Raw genomic sequence first — 24,185 nt, forward strand, 5'->3', positions numbered from 1 at the left:
TCAAGCCTTCTCTGATTTAAAAGTGAAGGCTACTAGCCAATGCCTGGCTGTGTGCCACTGAAAATACTGTAGAACCCAAGAATTCATCCTTTGGGACCACTCACCAAACAGGGATAAATCCAGAACACTTCTGACATTTGATGTTGCAGAGTCACTATCCTTGGAGATACTCAAAACAAACTGGACATAGACCTCAGCAACCTATTCAAGCTGATCTTGCTTTGAGCAAGTCTGGCATTATGCATTGGCAACATTCATCTGGTCCTTAGTACATATAACCCACAGAGGATCTGGATATCAATTCCTATCTTTACGGGTTACTTCTGTTTTGAATGTCATCTTCTCTACATTTTATCATCATAGCATCTTCTATTTGATTGGCTGCATTGAGATTTTCTTAAGGATCACGCTATCACAGTTTCTGAGCACCTAACGATTTATTGTTTGACCTATGATATAATCAGCAGAAATCTCCTGCTGTTGTCCTACTAGCAGCACTGTAGTTCCAAACAAATCTACTCATTTTCTGAACGGTGGCTGTGTAGAGTTAATTTTATGGTTTAAATGAAAAGAAAATGATAAGAAAAGGCAAAAATGTGTTAATGCAATATATACAGGACTCTGAAAATACAGCAGCACCAAACCCGGCAGACTGAAACACAGCCTTCTAACCATGAGGCCAACTTGGGAAAGCCTGTTATTTATTCACAACGTACATTTCTCTAAGCCCACAGGACCTGACAGGAGAAGTGATGATGATGAATAATACATTCCTGTTAGTGAAACCATGAATTCAACCTTCTACCTGAACAATTCAATCTCCTTTCAGGCTTCACAAGCTGTTCCTGGACTCGCTTGCAGGCTTCAGGGACCATGTGAACAAAGGCTTGATAACTCCGAGGGCAAAGGGCATTTTTTCATGTAAAAAGGAAAAGGAAAAGAACCTCCCCAGATTCTACAGGGATGATGAGGAGGGGAAAGTGCAGCACTGCTTTGTGGTACAGATAATTGCACGCTTTCTTCTGCTTGGGGACAAGACTCTATGTCACTATTTACCTGATAGATTTGGCTACTGCTGATACTCAGACATTAGGAGGTACTGGCACAAGATAGCAGGTGTCCTGTACGTACAACAGGGTCTGTGTGAAAAGCCCCAGGGAAGACCTGGTGGGCCATTAGGTTCAGATGTTTCTTTTAATCAGCTTTCTGCTTGAAAGACTGCTCACCCTGTTCTCAGTAGGATAGCCCCACCTCCTGAAACATGTACCCTAGCAGGAGACTGGCTGCATATTTCTGTTAAAATACACCCTCCCAGGCCCATCCCCTCAGCTACATCTGGAAGCCCACATTTTCCCCCTCTGGTCCCTCAATCTTCCAAACCAAGATCATACTGATCATTCCCCATCTGCGGAGGCAGGACCGGCAGCCCTTTTCCTGCTGCTAATGATCCCATCACAAGAACTATGCAGTAGCTACCTGCAGACACTTTGAAGAAACACCCACATCACCAATCCCCAGCCCAGACCCATCTTCGTGGGCCACGTCTAGGACAGATCACTAAGCATACAGGGGAGGTCCACCCACCTTGCTTGCATAACCACTGGAAAATGTCTATTTCTGCAATGGTGCCCCCCCAGGGCCCAGCCCCTCTTGCTGAACTCACCTCCTCACTGTGCGGAGCAGCGCAGAGCGGGCCTCATTGTGGAAGGTGATGATGAGGCTGGTAGCTGGCAGGTCTGCATCATAGTGTACAGAGGTGCACCTGTAACACAGAAGAGCAGAAGCATGAGCCAAACGCTTTCCACCAGCTGGGGCAACACATCTACAACTTCCTGAGGAGAAGAGAACTAACATGCTAAAAACAGAAACAGTGCAGCAGAGCTGCAGCAAGGAAAGTCTCAGCAGCCCCTGTACTAAGGACAGCAGGCTGTGCCTGCCAAAAGGCAAAAGCTTTGAGGTTCTGGTACCTAAACTCATAATGCTGCATGCATTATGGATGAGAATGCATGACTTCCCTGGGGAACAAATGCTCAACACTGTGGATTCTAGCCCATGAATTTCCCTGTGTTTCATGTAAACTCCAGTTCCTTCATGCATAGGACGTGCACACGCTAAGGATGCATAAAGCTGGTAGATCCAGGCATCAGTTCAAACTCTTTGGGCCTACTGAAGTTCCTCAGCTTTTCTTCTGAACATTAATATCTCAGATAGCAACAGAAAATAATTCTTCTCTTCTTCCCATTTCACTTAGTAATATTATGTATACTCATCCATATACTCAGAATGAAAAATCAGCTTGCGCCAAGGCTGATTATACCCTGTGGACAACAAGCATTCTGGAGAACAACTCATGGCTATGAATCTTGGATCTAGTTCTGGCAGTGCTAGAAATGGCAGATTTGGACTGATGTGCTCCTGTGGAATTATGGCTTATTTTTATTTTTAACTACTCCAGGCCATGCTTAGACTAAATACATCACTGGACAGAATATGATTTATTTCTTACAGCCACTTGTTGTACTTCTACAGTTACTTACCATTCTTCTATGGCTATTATTGGACTGTAACTATTTTTATCATCATGCTCGATTCTGCTAGTTTAAAACTATTCTAATCTGTTGTTATTTTTCATTGTAACAAATTGCATTTGTTAAGGGTACAATGACTTCTTCCATCAATTTTCAAGCATACAAGGAAACCTTCATAAAAAGCTTGGGGCCAGACATATCACACTTATTATTGTTTCAAAATGACTCCATGGTTTAATGAATGTAAAATGCATGAAGTCACCAGCAAGTAGAAAAACAAGATATTGGTGTGCACATTATTTGAGACAGACTTTCCAAGTTCTCAGCATTATTAGAGCATCACGGGGGACAAATATTAAGTCTGTGCTTGTAAGCTGGGTCTGCCTTTGCTCTGGATCAAAAACCAGCTAGCTACATCTTCAGTTAGAATTAGCTTGAAGGATGTAGACTCAAATATGCCCTGAGCTTTGGTGCCTAAGGAAAAATACAGTAGTGACCAATTCATCCCTGACTTCTTGAACTGAGCCAGAGCCATTTGTGACAGAAGGAAGGGCTTTCTCAAACCACATCTAACTTGTACCACCAGAAATAAGTCCTTACGTTAAGCTGTCATCACAGCAACCACTCAAATATTGCTACATGACACGGTACTCAAAAGCAACATCTCACTCTCAAACCAATCCCCCTGCAAATAGTAGGAACATGATAACAGATCTATCTGCCTTGATTATACGCTGCTTAAGGCATCCCCATTGCTATAGGGAATCTCTGCAAAGCTGAGGCCTGAAGTAGCTATACATTTCCAGAGAACAGTATACATGTCTTTAGACTGAAGCACACAGGTAGGGCTTCTCACAAAAAGCATCCTCTGCATGCTACTACAGATCACAGATCAAAATAAATAATTCATCTTTGAAGGGTACTGGTTTAGGCTAGAACATGATAGCAGATTAACAGCAAACAGCAATTCTGCATGGCAGGGGGACTGCCAGTAACAGAGGACATGCACCACTGCCTCTGAGTCACCAGCAAGCCAATCCTGAATACTACACTGGGGAACAGAAGCACAAGACTTTCATCTAACCAAGGTCCCAGCCGTTTCCATTCACTAAGCACCCTGATGGCTGTCAGTGCTGGCAGGCTTGCAGAGCTCCACATCTCCTGACACCCCTTTTGTAGTTTCAATCAAGTTAGATGCTTGGTTTCCCCTTCCCAGAAGTTAAGAGGCGTTGCTTTGCAACACTACATCTAAGTTTCAAACAGACACCAGTGCTTCTGACATGGTTACTTTGCTCCTATTTTTTCTTCTTTGAAGTAGGCTGCTTTGCAATATTCTATTACTATCAAACCTATCATCTTCAAGGTAGTGTTACCTTTCTGTACTACAGAAAGAACAAAATAATTACCTGAGCTCTGGTAGTCATTTACAGATTAGCTTAGTCAGCAAAATAAATTCACTCCAGTGAAACAAGGACAGAACAAGGAGCACTCTGCGAGCCATGAAATATTCACTGTCTGAACATGAAAAGCTCGTATTTTCACCCCCACCTCAGCAGAGTTCATCCAAACCGTAACACTCAGAACACACTAAACAAGATTTAGACAGCCAGTTCATAGCAGGTGAGCAACACTAAGGTAAAGCAATGCTATAACAGCTGAGTACCTTGCAGATAGGACAGAGGCTCACTGAGAAATCCTGAGTGTGGGGGATTTTATGCAAAAAAACAGCTTCCGGTCAAGCAATTTAAACTGCAATAGAGGGGCTGTTCTGAAACCCAAATGCTGAAGTAATAGGATGGAGTTTAGACCTGGGAGAAGATATGCTAGAAAAGCAACAAACTAGGACTGAATTAGCCAGGGGTCTCCCATGCATTTGAGACCTTTCCAGATTAACCATGAAACAAAGTGACAGACCTTAGAGAAGAAAAGCTAAAACCATCTTCTGTTAACAGGGCAGAACACAGGAAGTCTCTGGACTCCCCACAGCAAGCAGCAGCCATGGATTGGAGCAAGGGTTGCACAGTACCTGTAGTGCCTGGTGTCCCGTATGGGCCGGTCACTGCTGAGTTTGTCACTCTCTAGCTGATTAAAAGCATGCTGGCGGTAGGGGTCTTCTCCAGCCTTCAGCAGCTTTGAGGACAGATAAGCTTTCTCATCAAAAGCCCTCCTGCTGTTCTTCTCTCCCTGGGGAGCCCTCGTCACCTAGAAAAGAGATAAGCATCAGGGAGAGCAGCTGATTGATGTTTCAACACTGGTAACACATTCAGATGTACACACTAAGGGAAGGGAGGTCACTTGTGACACATCTGGAAGCGGGTCAGGTATGGAGAAAGGCAGGACAGGCAAGAGCTTGGAAAAGAAAGGAGGAAACCTTATGGATGTAATGTTACAATTGCCTTCTCCAAGAAAAATTGCAGGCCTTGCTATCCTTACAGACTTGAGTAGCTTGGGTTGAAAGCTGCTTTTCTGATAGCCCAGGCAGAGCCAAATTCTCTGTAGCACTCGTTACACAGAACGTGTGAGACTGTAGGCATTTGGAAGCTCTTGCAGGCAGCACAGGTTTGAGAGCAGCTCCAGCCAATGTGGCTAAAACAGTATTCCGAGGAAAAACATTTTCAGCTTTTCGTCAATCACTACTGCATACAAACATACAAACACTGTCACAGCTGATTCAGCAGGTTCCCTTCTGCACCTCACCACCCAGTTTCACAGAACTCCAAAATAAAACTGAAAACTGCATACGACCATCCCCAGTCCTACACACAAGCTAAAACAACTGGGTTATCCCCTCTCTGCTCTCTAAAGGCTTCTTAACTTTCCCTTCTTGGGTCATTGAGCCCACGCAATGCCAGCACTTGAGGACCATTCACTACAGCCACTGGTAGGGAAACTGGGATAATTCACACAGCAAAAAAGCTGTTAAACAAACTGTCTACGGTTGCAGTTTGAAAGATGGAATCATGAAGAAGCCATAAGATGCTTCCAGCCTTGTACGAAGGTATGCTAGATCTCCCTAAATCTGCTGGAAGAGGCAGATTCTGACATATCTGCAACTCATAGAAAGTGGCAAGAAAATCTCCAGATCTCAAGATCCCTGTATAATCAATGAATATTAAGATGCTATAATTACAAAATAAACAAGAGAGTTAGGCAAAGCAGATTATGATAACAAAGAGAGAATAGATAGAAAGCTTACCCATATCCTATGCTCACTTACAAAACTCCAGCAGAGTAGGTCTCCAGAAGAGATCCTTCCCCACTGGCAGTCAGCTCTTAAATGGGTCTAGGAGAGGTGCAGCCAGGCTCCATCCCTTCCTGCAGCACAGGTGAATTGCCTTCAGCTGTGCTCCTCTGGCTGACTTATGGCTCACCTCAGGTGATCAATCAGAGGTTCAGGCCGTGACTCAGCAGTTCCTATACAATCACCCTATTTAAAACAGTTTGGATATCCTCTAATATTAGGTTTGATCATGCTTCTTCCTCTGCTACATGACTACTTTTAAGACTGTTAGAGGGCAAGAGACCATCAATGTCAGGCAGCAGTTCACTTAATCCATCTTAATAGGGTTGGTGACAACTCAAGAGACACCGCACATGGCAAATTCATGTGCGGTGTCTCTTGCAGCAGTGTTTTGAGGTAAAAATGTCTCTGCACTCATCTCTGAGGGCTGTTCTGCAGTTCAGACAACCCTAAGAGACATAGACAGTGGAATAAGATGACAGTAAATGGAATTCAGTGTAGGCAAATGCAAGGTAATGCACATTAGAAGAAACAAATTCAACTACTCGTGCACACTGATGAACTGCAAACTGACCGTGACCACTCGTGTTACAGATCTGAGAAATTCCATGGACAGCTGAGCAAAACCTCAGCAGTCAGTCAGCAGAGGTGGAAGATAGGACAACAAGAGCAGACTAAGGACAGGATGGAGAAAACAAATTATCTGAATGCTGTTATACAAAAAGTCAGTGACAGCTCAGCACTTGTGGTCAGAGCACAGATTTTTGTCAAGCCAGACTCTGGAAAGAAATTATTAGGGGATGAAGAGAAGCTAAAGGTTAAGATTATTCAGTTTGGAGAGAAGATGAATAAAGTGAGGGGGAAAAAATGATAGAAGTCCTATAAAATTATGCCTACTATACCCGAGGTCAACTTGATGCTCAGATTTCCCATTCTTATCATAAAAGAATAAAGAAAATGTCTTGGCACAGGAAATAAAGCTGCATTACTTTCAGTACCAAGCAACATACTCAGTCACTGCACAGTCAAGCTGCTGCATATGGATTTACTCTGGTTTTGGTTCAGGCATGCTTTAGCAGACAACCCTCTCTTCTACTGTTGCAGGCACCTCAGTGGGAGTGCTGGCCCCTGCCTCTTGGACTCTTCCTTCAGGTTTTATCTTCAGCACAAGCAGGAAGATTGGCTCCTTTAAAAGCTGAAATTTATGCTATAAGTTATGTCAAACAAAGCTTCCAATTCTACTTCCCAACCTAGTAAACAACACTGATGTGAAGCAAAAGCCAAGCTAACCATGCTCCTTTAAATATTTTTGCAGTCACTCACTGGACCTTACTACTTATCTCTGTCACCCCAGGCCCTGGAAAAGCAACAGCTGGGTTTGGTTTCTATTGCCACGAATGTCGCACAAAATGCTGGCACAGCTGCAAGCCATTTTGTCACAGCACTGGGAGGGCTGTCCAGGCACCTCCCTTGGGCATAGGCCATGGCCATACTGTGCTATCGGCCCACGGGTGGCACAAGCAGGTCCATCGGTGCCCTTAGGGCAATGACACATTGACACTTGAGCTATTACAGGTAATTCATCTAGCTAGCATAGTTCCCACATTACTTCTTCCTAAATTTGATGTATGAGTGCTAGGGTGCTGGGAACCAGGTGTCGGTTAAGAAAACCTCCCGTCTTTATTTTGACTGGTAACCTCTTCCTTAAACAGGAGAGAAGGGACATTTAGGGGATAATAACTTGAACAGCTTAGCTTCAGTGCTGAGAAAGACACCACAACAAGTAATCAAACAGCTGATCCGCAGGCACCAAGAAGATAAAAGGGTGACAAATAGCAGCAGACTGAGATTTGGCAGGACCACATCATGTCAGACCAATCTTATTTTCTCCTGAAATGGAGTAATCAGTCTTATGAGTGTGAATAAGCAGTGGATATGACGTATCATGACTTTGGTAAGGATTTTTATATGGTCCTATAAGATAACATTAGCAAGCTAGAGAAATAGCAGCCTTGATGGAAGTCATCATCAGAGCTGAATTGCCAGCTATTCATTGCCAGAACAGGGGAGCAATGGTGTGCACAGGTGTCAGGGGTTTGTTCATAACTGGCTTGGGTCAAAGAACCAAATAGGTTTATCAAACCCCAGGAAAATCCAGCAAAAACATCACTTAACAGGAACAGCACAGGTTCTCCATGAAATAGTAGACAGCCCTTCACAAATTCCTCTGAGGTGGGCAGACTGACATCAACTCCCCTGCTTTCTCTCCCTTCGCATTAACTTCTCTCACTTCAGGAAAAAGTTGATGTAATCATACACGAGCTTTAGGTATGTTAAAGGCACGCTATGTACAGCTGAGTGCTAACTCAAGGCTTTTACAAAATCAATGGGACAGCTCATTGCCACAAGCTACACGGCTACACACCCCAGATCCCCATGCGTGAGGCTGAAACTACAGATGGGAGTTACAGGAGCAGGAGTGCCCAGTTTCTTCTGACACTGTGTGACAGACCAAAAAAAATATCACTACATTAATGCAGAAGATTAACAGGCACTGGAAAACTGAGTGTCTAGACTAGGGATTAGCAAAGTAGCTTGCACAAACCATGGTTTGACCCAAACACCGCTGTGACCTCCAACACAACTCACATACCAACATTTCAGGAAACAGTGTAAACATTCTAGTCTCATTTCAGTGCTTCTCTTTCACACATACACTTTTTCCTGTCAGTGACAGAATGGACCTAGTTGCTCTCCTGATGTTGAAAGCTCATCGTTATTTGTGTTTTGAGACGGTTGAAGGGACCAGCAACTGTTTAAGCAGTGAAAATAATACCATAAGCAGGGTATTAAGGGAAAGGAATTAATGCCATGCATGTCTGTGACAATTTGAGGACTTAATTTCTCAACTAGCATAGTGATACACGTGTAGGCCTGTAAGTCCTAAGACAGCAAGACATTCACCCATGTATATTGTTGTTACCTGCCTCTGGATACAAACACACCAATTCCAACACTGAGAAAATAGCCACTAAAACTAGAGCAATTTGGGAGCTCAGGGTCCCAAGATTATTATTATTATTTTTTTAATTTTTATTATTATTTTGCAACAGTAGGGTTTGCCAAATTCAAAAAGGATAACCATATTCCACGGGCCAAGAGGAATCATTACTCTTCCAGAGTAAGGTCTGCAAACCTCTCAAAAGTCACTATAATTCATCATTTTACAGTTACTCTGAAATTAGCCTAACAGCAGTATTATACAACAGGATGTGTACTTTGCAGCTTACACATCTTTCTGGGATTATTTAGTCTAGAGAACAAAAGGCCCCAGGAGAAATCACAGCAGCTTTCCAGCATTTAAAGGAGACCTACAGAAAAGATGGGAGATGCTCTTTATCAGGGAGCATAGTGACAGGACAAGGGGTAATGCCTTTAAACTAAAAGAGGGTACAAGTCAGATTAGATATTCAGAAGATATTGTGAGGCTTTGGCACAGCTGCCCAGAAAAGCTGAGGATGCCCCATCCCTGAAAGCATTCAAGACCAGGTTGGATGGAGATCTGGGCAACCTGATCCAGAGGAAGGTGTCCCTGCCCATGGCACAGGGTTGTACCTAAATGGGCTTTAGGGTGATCTATCACACAGCCTACACCTCCCTTCCACCATCCTTTCAGGCCAAAACCCCTTCAGCAGAAGTGTTCCCCTCTGAACTGGTTCAGTGCTAGCTTCTATTCTGAGGATTTAGTTACCAGCTGGCTGGCTGAGCACATCACCTCCACTCAGAGCAAGTCACCTCTGTAAACCACTGTGGAGCCACTGGTATCCATAACTAAGATTTTCCTGAATGAACTCACTCCTCTAGCTCCGTACTCAGCTCCCGTGACCTGACGCTAAGCCTCAGAGCAGACAGGACAGCACAGCACTGCTACCAGCAACCGGGCTGCTGAGGAGTGCAGCAGCACTTGGAGATGCTACACATGGACTCTGAATGACACAGTGTTCAGAAAGCTGCAGCAGATCCCAAGAAATTCCCAGGAGATCTGGGAGTACTTGCCAGGGAGCAGGCTACTGTTGATGGGCTGAATCTACAAGATGTCTCAAATGTCAATTGCCAGAGGCAGCTGTTTCAGAGGGGGTGTTGCATTCCCTGAGGGGGTTTATGAATCCCAGCATTCACATGGCTGTTATGCCTCATGGAATAACTCATATACTTCCCCAAAAAATTGCACAGAATACGTAAAAAGGCTGTGCCTAGCAGTATGGCCTATTTTATTCATGCCTTGTCTAACTGTGTAAAGCACTTTAAATGTGGTGTGGGAAGCACGCTCTTAACGTTTCATAACAGAAGTTCTGTAAGAGAAGTGACCACAATTAAATAGAACCATCCTCTTTTTTGTTTGTTTGTTTGCTTGAGAAGTACAAGTGCTGACAGAGGAGCAAAGAAATTGATTTGAATGTTTTGTTCGCATATTGCACAAACTGGAGTAACACAGTGGAAGAAGTAAAGCAATTTGAACTGATCAGCTCCCACACCAGAAAACTGGTCACGAGAGATTTTCTACTGGCATCAGCTCTGGACTATCTTGAGTCCTGCTACCTTTTCCAAACTATGCTGGAGGATTGGTGATGGGTCCCCACCAGAACCTATTTTCATTGCCTACTCTAAAGAAGCTATGGCCAATAAGCTGCAGCTGCCAGCTCACAGGTGTTCTTCAGTACTGTGACAAACAGAGCTGTAGCCTCTTAGGACTCTAACCCAAGGGACAGTGTAAATAAGAAGCATAGAAAGTCTGCTGAGGCTTCCTTTTCAGTGCTGCAATTTGCTCAAGATGCCTCTGCATCTCCCTATTGTTTTCCACTGCTTCCTGGTATTCCTTCTGCACACACAGAGGCCCTTCTCTGCTCTACTCTTGTTTTAGCTCTGAGAATTTCTGTCTCTTCTGTCATAGCCAGAAAGTCACAGGAGCCTATCCAGCATTTCTGACTTGTTTTTCTTTCCTTCCCTCAGCTTCACCAAACATTAAACTGTTGACATGGAGAGCATCCTCAAGCATCTGGCTTGAACAGGTTGAAATCCTGTAAGAGGCCAGAAAGGAGAAATAAATATTTTTGAGTGTTTGGTTTCCACAGTGACCTTCTCCCCACACCCATCACTTTCTGGACACCACTCTCATAGCTCCCTCAAGAGAGGCACAAGATGGCACAGTGTTTTCCATGGCACTACCTTCAGTCTGGAAGTAGCGATCATCACATCCTCACATGGTGTCTGTCACAAGCAGCTGGATGTTCTAAGTTTCTGGTGTAAAGGATTTAGAAAGGGGATGATGCTGACCTGCAGGTCACAGCAATGGGTTGATAGACAAGGACTGACCGCTACATTTGAAACAGACTTGCCATGGTTCATCCTACCGCAGTCTTTGCTTTCATGTCTAAAAACTGACAACCTTGCTTTTGAGGCAGCTACGTGACCTCTACCTAATGATCCTATTAGACATCTTGTTAGTGACTCTGTAGAGGAACATTCTTATGATACTTTATTCTGACCTTGCACGTCCTTATTTCAGGAGAGTAAAATGCTTCCAAAAAGAACACCTTGATCACTTTGCCTAGGTCCCAACAGGTATGCAAAGCAGCATAGGATAACACCTAGCTGACCACCAGAAGTAACGCAGCACACAAATAACAGCACTGAAGCAGACAGTCTACATTCATTTTGCAGACAGCAGCCAAAAGAGCGTGAGGTACATACTGCCATGCTGGTTATGAACTCAGCACTGCACGTAAACAAATCATTTTCACATGCGGAGACTGACCTCAGTATGACCTAAACTCACTCCATCCCCATGTAAATTAAGAGTCCACACATAAATCCCAACACCATGGCTTTACTTCTGGATACAGTTTACAGTTTGCATTTGCCCTGCCTGATGTATACTCACTGTAAAATGGAAACCTTAGAAGATGGAACTTATTTTACCCTCACATGACAAGTGCATGATACTGACAATTATGCTCTCCTGCTAACCAAGACAGATTTTTCCCTACATTTAATAGGAAGTGACCCTATAAAGCACATACATCTTTGACCCAGCTATGTAATTCTTGAACAGGTCTTGAAGAAGTTAGCATAGTCTGGATCCTGCAAAACCTTCTGGCCCAGCTAACCAGAAGCAAGAATATATTGCCCATAATTGGAGAGAGGGGAGTTGATGTCTTGGGGCATCCTTCGAGTTTTTTGTTTTTAGTGTTATGTAAAGCAACAGTGGAAGCCAAAAGCACTTCAAACAAAGATGCCTGAGGGCACTCCCTTCCAAAAAAGCTCTGAGGAAATAAAGCTGCTCAGAACCATGGAAATCCAGGCCCCAGATGACGTGAAGCAGTTGCCAGCGCCTACTTCTTCTGTGAGTTTGAAGCCTAACGCACACAGATGTCCATTATGCAAAACTTAAAAAATTATGCGACAATGTTTAGTTTTAATATATTTATGGCATTTACATACATTGAATTTATATAAACACCCACATGTCCAGACACACATACATCTGGCTTAGTATTCACTTAATCTTCATCTCATTCCCTGGAGTAGAGCCATATTTTTCCCTATTTGGTTAATTCTATTGTAACACGAACACCACCGTATTAGCTGACAGAAATTCTTCACTCTTCGACATTTCTCTCTGGGAAAACAACAATATGAAGAAAACCCTGAAAAAGTGAGTGAAGGGAAAGTCTTCAAAATGACTAGGAACCAGCAGGAGAGGGGACAGTGAGTTTTCTGAAGTTGTTTTTCCCAGAAAACAGCTCTTGTTGCCCAAATGCACCTATTTCCATCCATAAATATCTATGATAACATCTGGCATCAGGGAGAAGACAGACATGACAGCACACTATGAATACATAAAGGACTAGGCAGTTGATGCTGGCACCCCTACCAGAACAACAGTACTGTCAGAGGTCCCAGTGGGTGACTGGGGATGGGTACTTCAGGGAATGAAGTTTCTCTACAGAAAATTAATGGCCACACAGATATGAAGCCGTCTGCTTTCTGACATCTGTTCAGCATCACCTCCCTAGCAAAAGCCATCTAGGTTTCTTGTTGTATACAGGAGTGCTGCTTTGCATTTCATATGTGGTTTGTAAAAAAAAGGTACTAGAGGTTGTTGCATTTGTTCTTCCCCAAAAGCATCCCTGTCTCTGTAGACATAAACACCTTCAGAACTTCACGGTGTCCAAATAATTTTGAATGATTAAAACAAGAAGTAGCAGTGTTTTGTTATTTGTTTAAGTGTTAGATGTACTGAGGATACTTAGCACTTGAACTCATATTCATAGCACCTCACTTTACATCAAGACATATTTAATGCCCTCTTGATTACCTGCTAGCACCTACAACATCAGTAGGTCAGTTCAAGTGGGTGTGGACCAGGTCTTCATTAAATGCTTCAGCCAAACAAATTGTTTCCCTATGCCCACTCCCCCATCTATGCTGTCTTCACAGACATGTGTGTGCCTCCTGTGCTGCTGCACTAATCTATTCCCTCTGAACTCAAGTGACCTACTTGAGCCTTTTTCTCCCAGTGAACCACAGCTGTCTAAAGTGACAGATGCAGCCACTGATATTTTCACAGTGGAGAAAGCAACTTCAGATCTGCTAAGCTGACAATGAGGGGCAGTGCTGTGTTATTCCCCAAGCAAACAGAAGGCAGAAGTCAAGTGGCATGGAGAACAGGAGGCTGAGAGTAGGCAGTTGAAATGGTAATAAAAACTAACCTCCCCCAAATGAAGTCAGGATACTATATTTTTAAATCACTGCATACCTCAAGACAGAGGGGAAATGAAACTACAGTAGCCCCTAGCCTTCCACAAAGAACATACAGCACAGAATATGGACAACATTTAAGAAGATAGCCTACATTTACATACTATTTTTCTGAAAAGCTATGAAGAAGTTTCCTCAACAGTAGCAAAACCAAGGATTTAACTATAAAAAATAAATAAACATCAGAAAGCTTCAACAATTAAGCAAACAATATTGCTTCCCCAAAACATCCTCGTCTCAACTCCTGCAGTTGCTGTGTGCTTCTTGCTAATGCAGACAGCAGTGAACTAATTACTTAAGAAATGAGCAGAAGTCAGTCAGTACTGCTCACCCAAAGCATTAAAAGATTTAATTATATTAAGCTTGGGGCTCATTTTCTTAACCTTCAAGATGATGATGAAAGAGCTTTTTGCTAAGGCTAGAGAAAGAAAGTTGAAGTACTTCTTTAATCATTCATCCTCAAGAGTCACAGCTTTAAAAATGGAAGATTAAGAATAAAATAGAGCGGCTTTGCAACTGGCCAGTATTCACACTCTGGAGAAGTGCTGCATCATGTACAACTGAGACAGGAAGACAAGGGGACACTTTGATACCCAGCCCCACAGCAGGAGACAGAAACTTCTCCTACCGCATTTCTGCTGGTGGATCTTGTTCATTCACAGTTCTGAACATTATCCAGTTCAGAATCAACTCTCTCCCCTCCCCACTTTAAGCCAGCTCTGAAAGAGACCTTGTGATATACAGCTTCTGAGATAGCTGCAGTCTCGTGGGCTCAGCCAGCTGGAATCTGGCCTCATGGAGCAGCTCTCCTGGCTGGGGTACCGACCTGGTCCCGTAGGCTGGCCCTCAGCCCCATTCCATTCAATTAGAAACTGCATGGGGCTCATCTTCCCAGGAAATAACATGTGGGTAGGACACGACCTTGAGGAATTGAGTAATTTACCATAATGCTCCTCATATTAGCTTTTGAGCATCACAGAGAAAGGCTCTTGGCAGGACCTGATGGTTGGGAGCTGGCCAAGCCCAATATTAAAATGCAACTTGTCCATAAACAAACAACACAACTGGTGTTTTACAGAGTCACCTGGTATAACATTGCATACCACTGTTGAATCCTGGCCTGGTTTGTTAGGGAAGTTTACAAATGACCTTCAGCTCACAAGGCAAAGAGTCGTATACTGCAGGTTCGAATGTAAGACCTGTCCTCAGGGACCCGTCCTAATGCTCTTTCTAAAGTGACAACGGATACGGTGTATATGCACCCATGATTTATTACAAAATTAGTCCTCCTGCACAAGGCAGTTCACTCAAATGCATTCCCTGCCATATATTCAGCTCTGTAGCATGCAATAGTCTTCTAATAATGGAAAAACTCATTCTCTGTCAGTGAAGATTTGAGAGTTTCAGGTCATTGACGTTTTGTTTAGAAGCCAGAAGAAATTCGATTTAATTGATTGATTAATTTTTCAGTTACTGCATTACCCCAATTCCAGGGCTCAGCAATCAATCTGAGCTGACAAGACCCTCACAGCCATGCTCTGCTCCTGCTTGGGTCTCCATTTGCAAAAACTAATTTATCTCCCCAACAGCAAATTTAATCAAGGATGGTGAATACCAATGAAAAAATCATGCAGTGGGCTTGAATATGCCTGTCAAATATGAAAAAAACTGTGTTACACATCCAGGCCTCTGTCACTCTAGACTTCCATCACATTATGAATAGCAGTTTCCTCTGCAGCCTGCTTTTTAATCACTGTCAACCAGGAAAGAGTTGGGTATATAAGAAAGAGTTGAGCCTCAGAAGCAGGTACCATAAAAATACATACATCTGAGTCTCAAAATACTCTGGACAGGTTATGACCAAGCTATAATTCATGGAAACCCACAGCTCCCCCATACACCAAGTCCCACAATCTCTCATACGGCCACTTGCCTCATTCTGCGGGTGCAAATTGCATCCAAAAAACCTCAGTGATTGCCATATGACCTGTGAGGATCTTTAAAACCCATTACTGCATCAATTCCCATCCAATATAAACTGCTCTAATCTTGTTACTTTTGAATGTTTGTGGTCAGCAAAAACATAGCTACACAGAAATCTTGGCCCACAGCTGTTTTTTGGCTTGGCTAAATGATAGGTCTGATCAGGCAGATTTTGAGAGCTGGTATTTTTGTGTTCATTTCTTAAAAAGTAAGTCTGACATTTTTCTCCGCTTACTCCACTAGGGAGTTTTTGCCTAAATGTCATTTGCAGCAGGTTCTCAGAAGGCCTGCAGTCAGGTGTTGTTTCCTCCACACAGCCAAGAGCATTCCTGAGAGCTTCTCCCTGCTATGGCTGTTGAGCTCCATTCACTGCTTTGGGCAGTGTGATGCCCTAGCCACCCCTCATTGCCTGGAAGCACAAGCAGGTGCATTTTTCACCACTCAAATTTATTTCACCAAGGAGATGCACAGTTCCAAAAAGCCACCAGCGCTGTGACAGTTAGGGCATCTTGCCTAGGTTTTCAGCAGCCTTCCTAAATATGAAGGGAAAAGAAAAAGTATATACATATAATCCTATCATCCATTCCACGAAAATCACACGGTTATTTAAGAGGATGAGCTCTGCTTTCTCCTTGGTAGTTTTTCAGAAGGCAGCACAAAGCACAGATGTTTTGTTCACACTCATAAGAACACAGCACAAGATGTCATAAATTACCAATGAAATCCTGGTGACAAAATTCCCAGTCACATCAGCAGGACAGGATTTCAGCCACAATACTATATGTAAACAGAGAGAAATGCACAGACACTCTACCAATCAAGGCATCAGTTTTCTGCTATGTTTGCCCTAGGAAGGGATTGCATTCAGAAAAAATTCTAAATAATATGTTTTTAAATAGCCTTCATTACAGAGATGACATGTATAAATGTCTAGGTGGAGAACTGTGGAGGTAAGCTAAAGAATAAACGCAAAACAGTTTGTTAGATACACAGAGCCTTCCAACACAACTCATTTTCTCCCAAATAGAAAAAAGAAAGAGACATTCTTCACAGATCCACCTCATTCCTGTTGGGTTTTAGTTTTTCTGGCTCCAAAAGGGATTGTGGAGATGAACTAACATGAACAAAGGAAACTTGCTGACAGGTTTGTTCAAAGCAAGTTCAAACAAATAATTCATAAAGCAAACAGTAGAGCTGTGGTTACAAGCATAGGGATACACAGCACTAAAGTTTCCACATTAAAAAAAAAAAAAAAAAATCAACCACCAAAATACTTGAAAGAACCTTTAGAGAGGGAACAAGATGAGAGAGGTCTATCCTTTAATGAGAAAAGAAGAGCAAGAAAAGGAATAGATTGCAAATCTGTATTACGGTCTGCAATAGGCATTTCTTACCACACTTGTTTGGATGTAAAGACATTCTGAATAACAACTTGGAACGTAGCAGGATGATAGAGTGACATCACCCAGTCCATCCATTCACTCACATATCCTAGCTCAGGTTGTCTAGGGCTAACACTGCTGAAGGTGCTGAAATAGCAACACACCCAACTCCAACAGAGAGCAGAACTCCTTAGCAGAGCAACACCTACCAAATAATGCAAGCTTGGTGGTTCAAAATGAGATTTTTGATCTTTTTTTTTTTTTTTTTTTTTATATGCAGCCACTCCAATGGCTGCAGCTGCAGGATGTGAGCCAGAGCACACACAGCAGCTCTCATACCCACCAAGCGATGCACGCTAGCCAGGATTCAGTAAGGTGCCAGGGCAGGATTTTTCAGTTGTTCCTCCCTGATCAACAGAGGTTAATCCAACAAGAGCTGCTGTGAAGCCTGTGATGAGAAATGTACAAAATTCTACCATCTAGCATCTATCTACCTAGCATCTATCTAGCATCTATCTACCTTACGTGAAGGGCACTTTACTGACAGTCAACATATGCACTACTTCTTGTAGTTCTCTCCCTTACCCCTTCCTTCCCAAACCAACATTAAAAGAGATATTGGAAGTTGCAGAGTCAAGCGCTCAACACAAAGGGCAATCCTGAATTACAAACCACAGCTCATAGTTCTGCTGTGCACATCCAGTATAAGCAGAAAGTGGCATGGCTGCCCACAGTGATACGCCAACCTGTGCCCTAACGCGTGAGACAGAGCTACCTGGAGTTCAGTTACCATGATCCCTTTTCTCCACAACAGCATGCAAGTTAGAATGGAAACTAGCAGCATGTCAAAAGCATCCAGACCACATCCCTGGTGACCTTGCAGTTCCTACTCATCTAATGCTAGAGATGGTATTCAGGAAGAACCAGCTTGTGACTTGTGCCCTGAAGAAGCTGGAGCAGCAGCAGGCACAGAACTCTTGCACGACAAGAGGCAGCATCCCTCCACAGGCACACTGTGCTCCTTTCAGGAGCATCCACCACAGAAGGCTGAGAGAAATGAGACCTGTTTTCCTAGGCAGCATTTTGAAGCTATACCACTGCTTGGCTAGTGCTTCTTCTTCAAAAGCCATGCCTTCTTGGGACAGATTTTCCCCTCCTAACATCACCCTCCACAAATACAGTGGGGCTGCCATGTGCCTCTATAACTGCCCTGCTGGAAATTCTATCTCTTTCTCTCCTGCCCTATTGCCTGGTGCTGCTGTACTTTTTGGTGATGTTTGTGGAGGGGAAGAGCTACCACAATGGCAAATGCAGTAGGGGTTCTTTGGAAAAATTTGCTCCATCTCAGCCAGAAACTCCAATATCTCTGCTGTTGGCACCTCCTCTCCTGTTTCACAAATTTTAAATGGATAAACATTGCCCATAAGAGTGAAAACAGAAAACAAAGCATGAGAACAAAGCAAAATTCAGAACCACTCCATACCAGGAAGCTGAAGCTCCCTTTGCATTTTCCCAGGCCTTGAAGGCAGGCTTGCCATGGAATTGAGTGCAAACCGAATCTAGGTCTTCTCCACAAATCTGATGAGGTCAAGGTATTCCTAAACTCAAGACAGAGGATATTCCAATACCCATCCCTTGGTTACCCACTTCTGCTCAGCGGCACCACTGCCATGCAGTGCATTTTTCCCCTCTATCGCCTACGCAGAGAGTGAACAAGCAGCCAGAGACATGCACCAACTGCTCCCAGCCTGCCTCAGGTGTGGGAAACAATAGCTCTCCTAACTGGAAAGATCCCAAGGTAAGCCTGCTGCTGTTTTCCTTCACAGCATCATTTTCTGCCTCTGGCCGTGGCAGAGGCTACAAAGCCTGAGCTCATAGTTGATACAGGCCTGCTTTTCAGATATTTGTTACCATAGCAATACCATAGGAATTTTTAGTTTGTTTCGTTGCCTTTGTTCGTTGTTTGTTGTTATTTCTTTTTTAAGCTATGTACTCATCCGCGGCAAATGGGGCAGTCCCCAGTAATGTGAGATGGAAATTAACACAGCACAACCTGCTAGCTGGGAGCATGGCATGGGCCTCTGCTCCTGCCTCCTCACTGCGATTGCAGACAGCTGCCCACGCTGCTCACCCAGCACCTGCTCCCAGCTCACCGTCACAGCCTGCCCACGCTGCCATGCCTCCTCACCGAGCTCATGCCAGCCTCTCCCAGGACAATCAGCAAATTGCTTTGAGCTTGCAGCTTTTCCTCTAAACAATCTTTCTCCCCAGACATTTTTCTCCCCCACATCAGCTTATGGGACCAGCATGAATAAAATAGGAGCAACTTCATCATTACTTCAAGCCTCCTTCAAGGGTATGGGAGTGATCTACAGAAGTCGACATACAACTGCTGTAAGGGTGTTTTCCAGAACTGCCATACCAACATATATTGGTTAGCAGCGTGGTTTTCGATGCATTATTTGTAGGCTACTCCAAAAGACGCTCCAAAGATTAAATAAGTAGACTGCCAGAAATTCACCCTCAGCTCTCCTAGGAAGTATAAATGCAGTCATGTTCAGACTTAGGGAAACCCAAGGGAGAACCCTTCCAGAAGGCAAGGAAAAAAAAAAAAAAGAAAAAGACCCAAATTCTTGGTCCATTCAGGCAATTCTGGAAAGCTGCCCCTTTAGCAAACAACGCCCTGAATTCAGTGGAGCAGAAGAGCTTAACTGCTATTTTCTAATGAAGAGTGTGCTGCTAAGCTAAACAACAGAAAACCATCTCACAGGATCAGATCTTCGTAATGTGTGTTCATTATAAAAAGGAGCAATTTTTGAACAGCTGTCCCTGTGATTTGCTAGAACTCACCACCTCTGCATGCTGGTGTATTGTGGATAAGTGCCTAGCGCTCTTTTTGCAAATGAATCATAGAATCACTCAGGTTGGAAAAAAAACCTTAAAGACCATCGAGTCCAACCATGACCTAACCATACTACCCTAAATAACAACCCTCCGCTAAATCATGTCCTTGAGCACACATCCAGGGATGGTGACTCAACTATCCCCCTGGGGAACCTATTCCAGTGCTTAACAGCCCTTTTTGTAAATAAATTTTTCCAGATATACAACCTAAACTTACTCTGGTGCAACTTGAGGCCATTTCCCCTCATCCTGTCACCTGTCACCAGTGAGAAGAATCAGTCCTGAAACACAACACTGCGATGCTCGAGGTCAGGGGTTGATATAAATCTGTCAGTCATGCAGAATATTATAATTCCATTAAACAAGAGCAGGACTGTATCTTTCAAAAGCCTTTAATTACAGATTAGTGAAGAAATCATGTTTCCTTTTGCAGAAAGGGATCTTCCTCACTGAAAATGTAATTGTAGTGTGCGATGGAGTGCTCCCAAAGTGGCTGCCTTGCAGAGAAACAATCGACACAGACCACGCACCACAACAGGTAATGCAACAGCAACTTCTCTCACTGCATTAACCAGTGTTACACAGTTCAAATCCTACTGTGTAAAGTCAGACATGAGAGGTTCTCTTTTCTCTTGATATCTGAAAGAGACTCATTAACTGGGAAACATCTAACAATCTCATGGCTTCAGATGCTACAATTTGACTTAGCTGTCACAAGCAGGTGTTCACTTACTGCAGTTTTAATCTGCAATGGAGTTGAAAGTACCTCTCCGGTTTTTTGCTAGTGGAGCCTCTGTTCAGTTCTAGGTTGTTGGTGGGAACATTTAGCTGCTCCATAGGGTGGCTGAGGGCCAGTGGTTGTGAGGGTACCAGTCCACGCACTCCATGGCTCTGGGGAATAGGGCCTACGCAACTGCAGATGCCATGAAACTCAGTTTGCAGCCAAATAAGAATAAAACCCTGCAGTTCCAACTCCTGGTCCCTCCAGCTCAACCGTGAGAGTGCTCTTCCATCTCTGTTTCCCCAGACCTATGGAGATAGCATCAAGACAGCCATTCGATCATGTTGCAGCATGCCAAGTAGTTTAGGGATTTACCAATAATGATCCAATTTCAGATTTGCCTGTAGGCTTGTATCAAGCTGTTGCAAAGCTTAAGCACACTCTGTATGCATAAGGTGACACAGAGGGATGCAGAGCTGAATCCTAAACATTTGACCTGCCTTTTGACTTCTGGAAATGGATGGGGAAAAAAGCCAGGGCAGTTCGCACCACCAAAGCAGCCTTGCAGGAGGTAGCAGATAGTGAAAGATTCTTCCAAGCAGCTGCACAAATTCAGAATCCAGGACTTGGTTGTGTTACCAGCTCAGACATCACCTCCCATTAAAGAGGGCTCTACCTACTGCAAGTCAATGCTGTCCTTCTGACAGCAATGCTGCATCTGACAAAGAAGCCACCCCCTTCTGGGCAGTCCTCACACAGGAAGGAACCTGGCCTGGTTCCATCTCTGGGACACTCCCAGAAAAAGAGAAATCTAAGAGTAAGGAAGACAACTCAGTCCCAGGAGCCACCAATCACCTGCACTTTCTGAAGAACTCAGGGGCTTGTATAGTAAAAGCATCCAAGGTGATCCTCTGCTCAACAAGGAGAGAATAGTGCCAACAAATCTCCCATGTCAGACAGACTGAACTAGTTTAGTCTCTCAGTTCAGACAGTTATTTCCATTTCCTTGGTAGATATCATGAGGCATTCATCTGACCTCCTGTGGTTTAGCTCAGGAGGTCAAACAGCTTGTCATTTCTTCTGTACCACTCCAGAGCAGTAAGAGTACTACGAGAAACATGAGGTCTCTGTGGGTCACTACCTGAAATAAACCAGGAAAATATTTATTTTCAGAGATGATGAAAACTCTCTGTACTGAAAAAAAAGTCTCCAGAAGTTGTCACAATTAAAATATCATTATGCACTTGCAGCTGGGCTGCAACACGAACCTCAAGCCTGCCAAAGTACACACATACAAATCTCCCTGGCATATTGTTCAGAAACTATGCATGTTCAGAAAACATGTAGTTTCTGCATGAGGGGACACAAAAATGAGAGGAGTAATGGATGAAAAAGATGGCAGGCAGCCTACCGCCTGTACCACATGCACAGACATTTCTAACGTCTCTCCTACAGTCATCCAAAGGTGGATAATTTTAATATTTTTATTTTTAAGTCTTTTTCCTTTGCTGCTTTTACAAAGAGACCTGGACTCTCTATCACTCACCAGCAATCTTGTTCAATTCTTCTGCTACAGACATATGATTTCTGGCAAGATGTAAACTTGGCTAGTAAGATGTTCATACAGAGAAGGGCTGAAAAAGTTTACAGATTTCATATGTTAACAAAGCAGCTGACTTTCAGACAATCCAGCAACACTTGTAGTTCACAAGAATGGTCAGTCTATACTATCTACTGGCACAAATGGAGACATGCTTTCACATGCTTCCCAAAATCAGCACAAAGCAATTGATTCTCTCTGCCCCTTTGTGCTCCACATTCTCAATCTGCAGATTTGGAGCAGTGCTGCTGACACGAGGCTGCAAGGTTAAGGCTTCAGCAGCACTGAGCAGTATTACACGATTTTTCTAAGACACTACCAATGAAAGAAAGGATCACAACAAAGAAGTCTTGCAGAACTGTTACATTTTTTGGGGCCAGTGGGTTCTAGGGAGTTGAGGATGAGTCACAGGTTCAAAATAAACCCACCACCTACTAATCCTTTTCCATTCAGTCTCCAAAGACCACACACAACTGTCTGACCTACTATCAGAGGCAGCAATGACACAAGCTAGCATCAGTGCCCTCAGTACTGGTGCCTCCGTAACATGACACACTGCACTGCACTCAGCTCCACCACGTGCTCTTCTCTCCACAGCAGGGACAGGTCAGTCATATCCACAGCAATATACCTGCTCCAGGCTGGTCAGTTGCACATGCCTTCAGGTCAGTGAGCACAGCAGGGGTTCAGGCTACAGCAGGATCATGAGCAACTTTTGGTGGAAACACTGCCCTGATTTAAATCCATTCCCTCTAAGCACAAGGCAAGGAGCATATAGTGGGGTAGCATCGCTCAGCGTCAGATGTCAACAGTTTGCCATGCACACAAGCCTGGAATCTAGTAGGGACTGCATCCACCTGTCTGTCCCTTCCTTTTTCCTGACTGAGACCAGTTCCACTTTCAGTCATCATCCCAGTGCTCTGCAAACAGAGAAATCTCTTCAAGCGACCAGGACTCAACTAGCCAGAAGACTAACCAATACCTTGGGAGACGTACCCAGGAACAAGGAAATGCAAGCATCACTGGGGGACTGATGAAGGGTGTATCCCAAAAGCCAGCTGGTAAGGATAACTTCACCCATGTTTCCTGACATCTCAGGCACCACCTTTGCTGGTAACTACAAAAATCTGGAGAAACAGCACAGCCCATGTTAACCTGCAGAGCAAAAGATAACAATAGCACATTCATAGAGCAAGAACAGTAAGTAAGTGCACCCAGGTTTTTAAATAAAATATTCTTACTTCTTTCAGCAAGCTGTAAGAGCTGTTTATCCCTTCTTCCAGATGAATGGGAAGAAGGAGTGACCAGCAGGGACAGGGAGGTGATTGTTCCTCTCTACTCTGCCCTTGTGAGGCCCCATCTGGAGTATTGTGTCCAGGTCTGGAGCAGCCAGTACAAGAAAGACAGGGAGCTGTTGGAGAGGGTCTGGAGGAGAGCCACAAAGATGATCGGGGGGCTGGAGCACCTCCCTTACAAAGACAGGCTGAGGGAGCTGGGCTTGTTCAGCCTGGGGGAAAAGACTGCAGGGTGACCTCATTGCAGCCTTTCAGTATCTAAAGGGAATCTACGAACAGGAGAGGAATCAACTCTCTGAAAGGGTAGATAGCTGCAGGACAAGGGGAAACGGTTTGAAGTTGAGGGAGGGAAGATTTAGGTAGGACGTCAGGGGGAAATTCTTTACAGAGAGAGTGGTGAGGTGCTGGAACAGGCTGCCCAGAGAGGTTGTGGATGTCCCGTCTCTGGAGGTGTTCAAGGCCAGGTTGAATGGGGCCCTAGGCAATCTGGTCTAGAATTAAATGGGGAGGTTGGTGGCCCTGCCTGTGGCAGGGGGGTTGGATTCATGATCCTTGAGGTCCCTTCCAACCTGGGCCATTCAGTAATGGCCCAAGCAAGATCTTTCAAAGGATATGTTCAGTGATGTTTCCACAGGACCACATCAATATCTTGTGGAGCTCGAGTAATGATTAGCACCTCCTTTCCACCCTGGCTCAAAGGGAGCTGCAGA

General features: G+C 44.0%; 1 protein-coding gene across 1 annotated transcript in view; it reads right to left on the bottom strand.

The window, feature by feature from the left end:
• GALNT16 (polypeptide N-acetylgalactosaminyltransferase 16) overlaps positions 1-24,185 on the bottom strand; it is a 56,616-nt gene that overhangs the window by 24,575 nt on the left and 7,856 nt on the right. Inside the window, exons 2-3 of the mRNA XM_052696892.1 lie at positions 4,555-4,730; positions 1,664-1,762 (exon numbers count right to left, since the gene is read on the bottom strand). Of these exons, the coding sequence (XP_052552852.1) occupies positions 1,664-1,762; positions 4,555-4,730 (275 nt within the window). The remainder of the gene's footprint in view (positions 1-1,663; positions 1,763-4,554; positions 4,731-24,185) is intronic.

Source organism: Tympanuchus pallidicinctus, unplaced genomic scaffold, assembly GCF_026119805.1.
Source record: "Tympanuchus pallidicinctus isolate F22 unplaced genomic scaffold, pur_lepc_1.0 scaffold3, whole genome shotgun sequence".
Taxonomy (NCBI): Eukaryota; Metazoa; Chordata; class Aves; order Galliformes; family Phasianidae; genus Tympanuchus; species Tympanuchus pallidicinctus.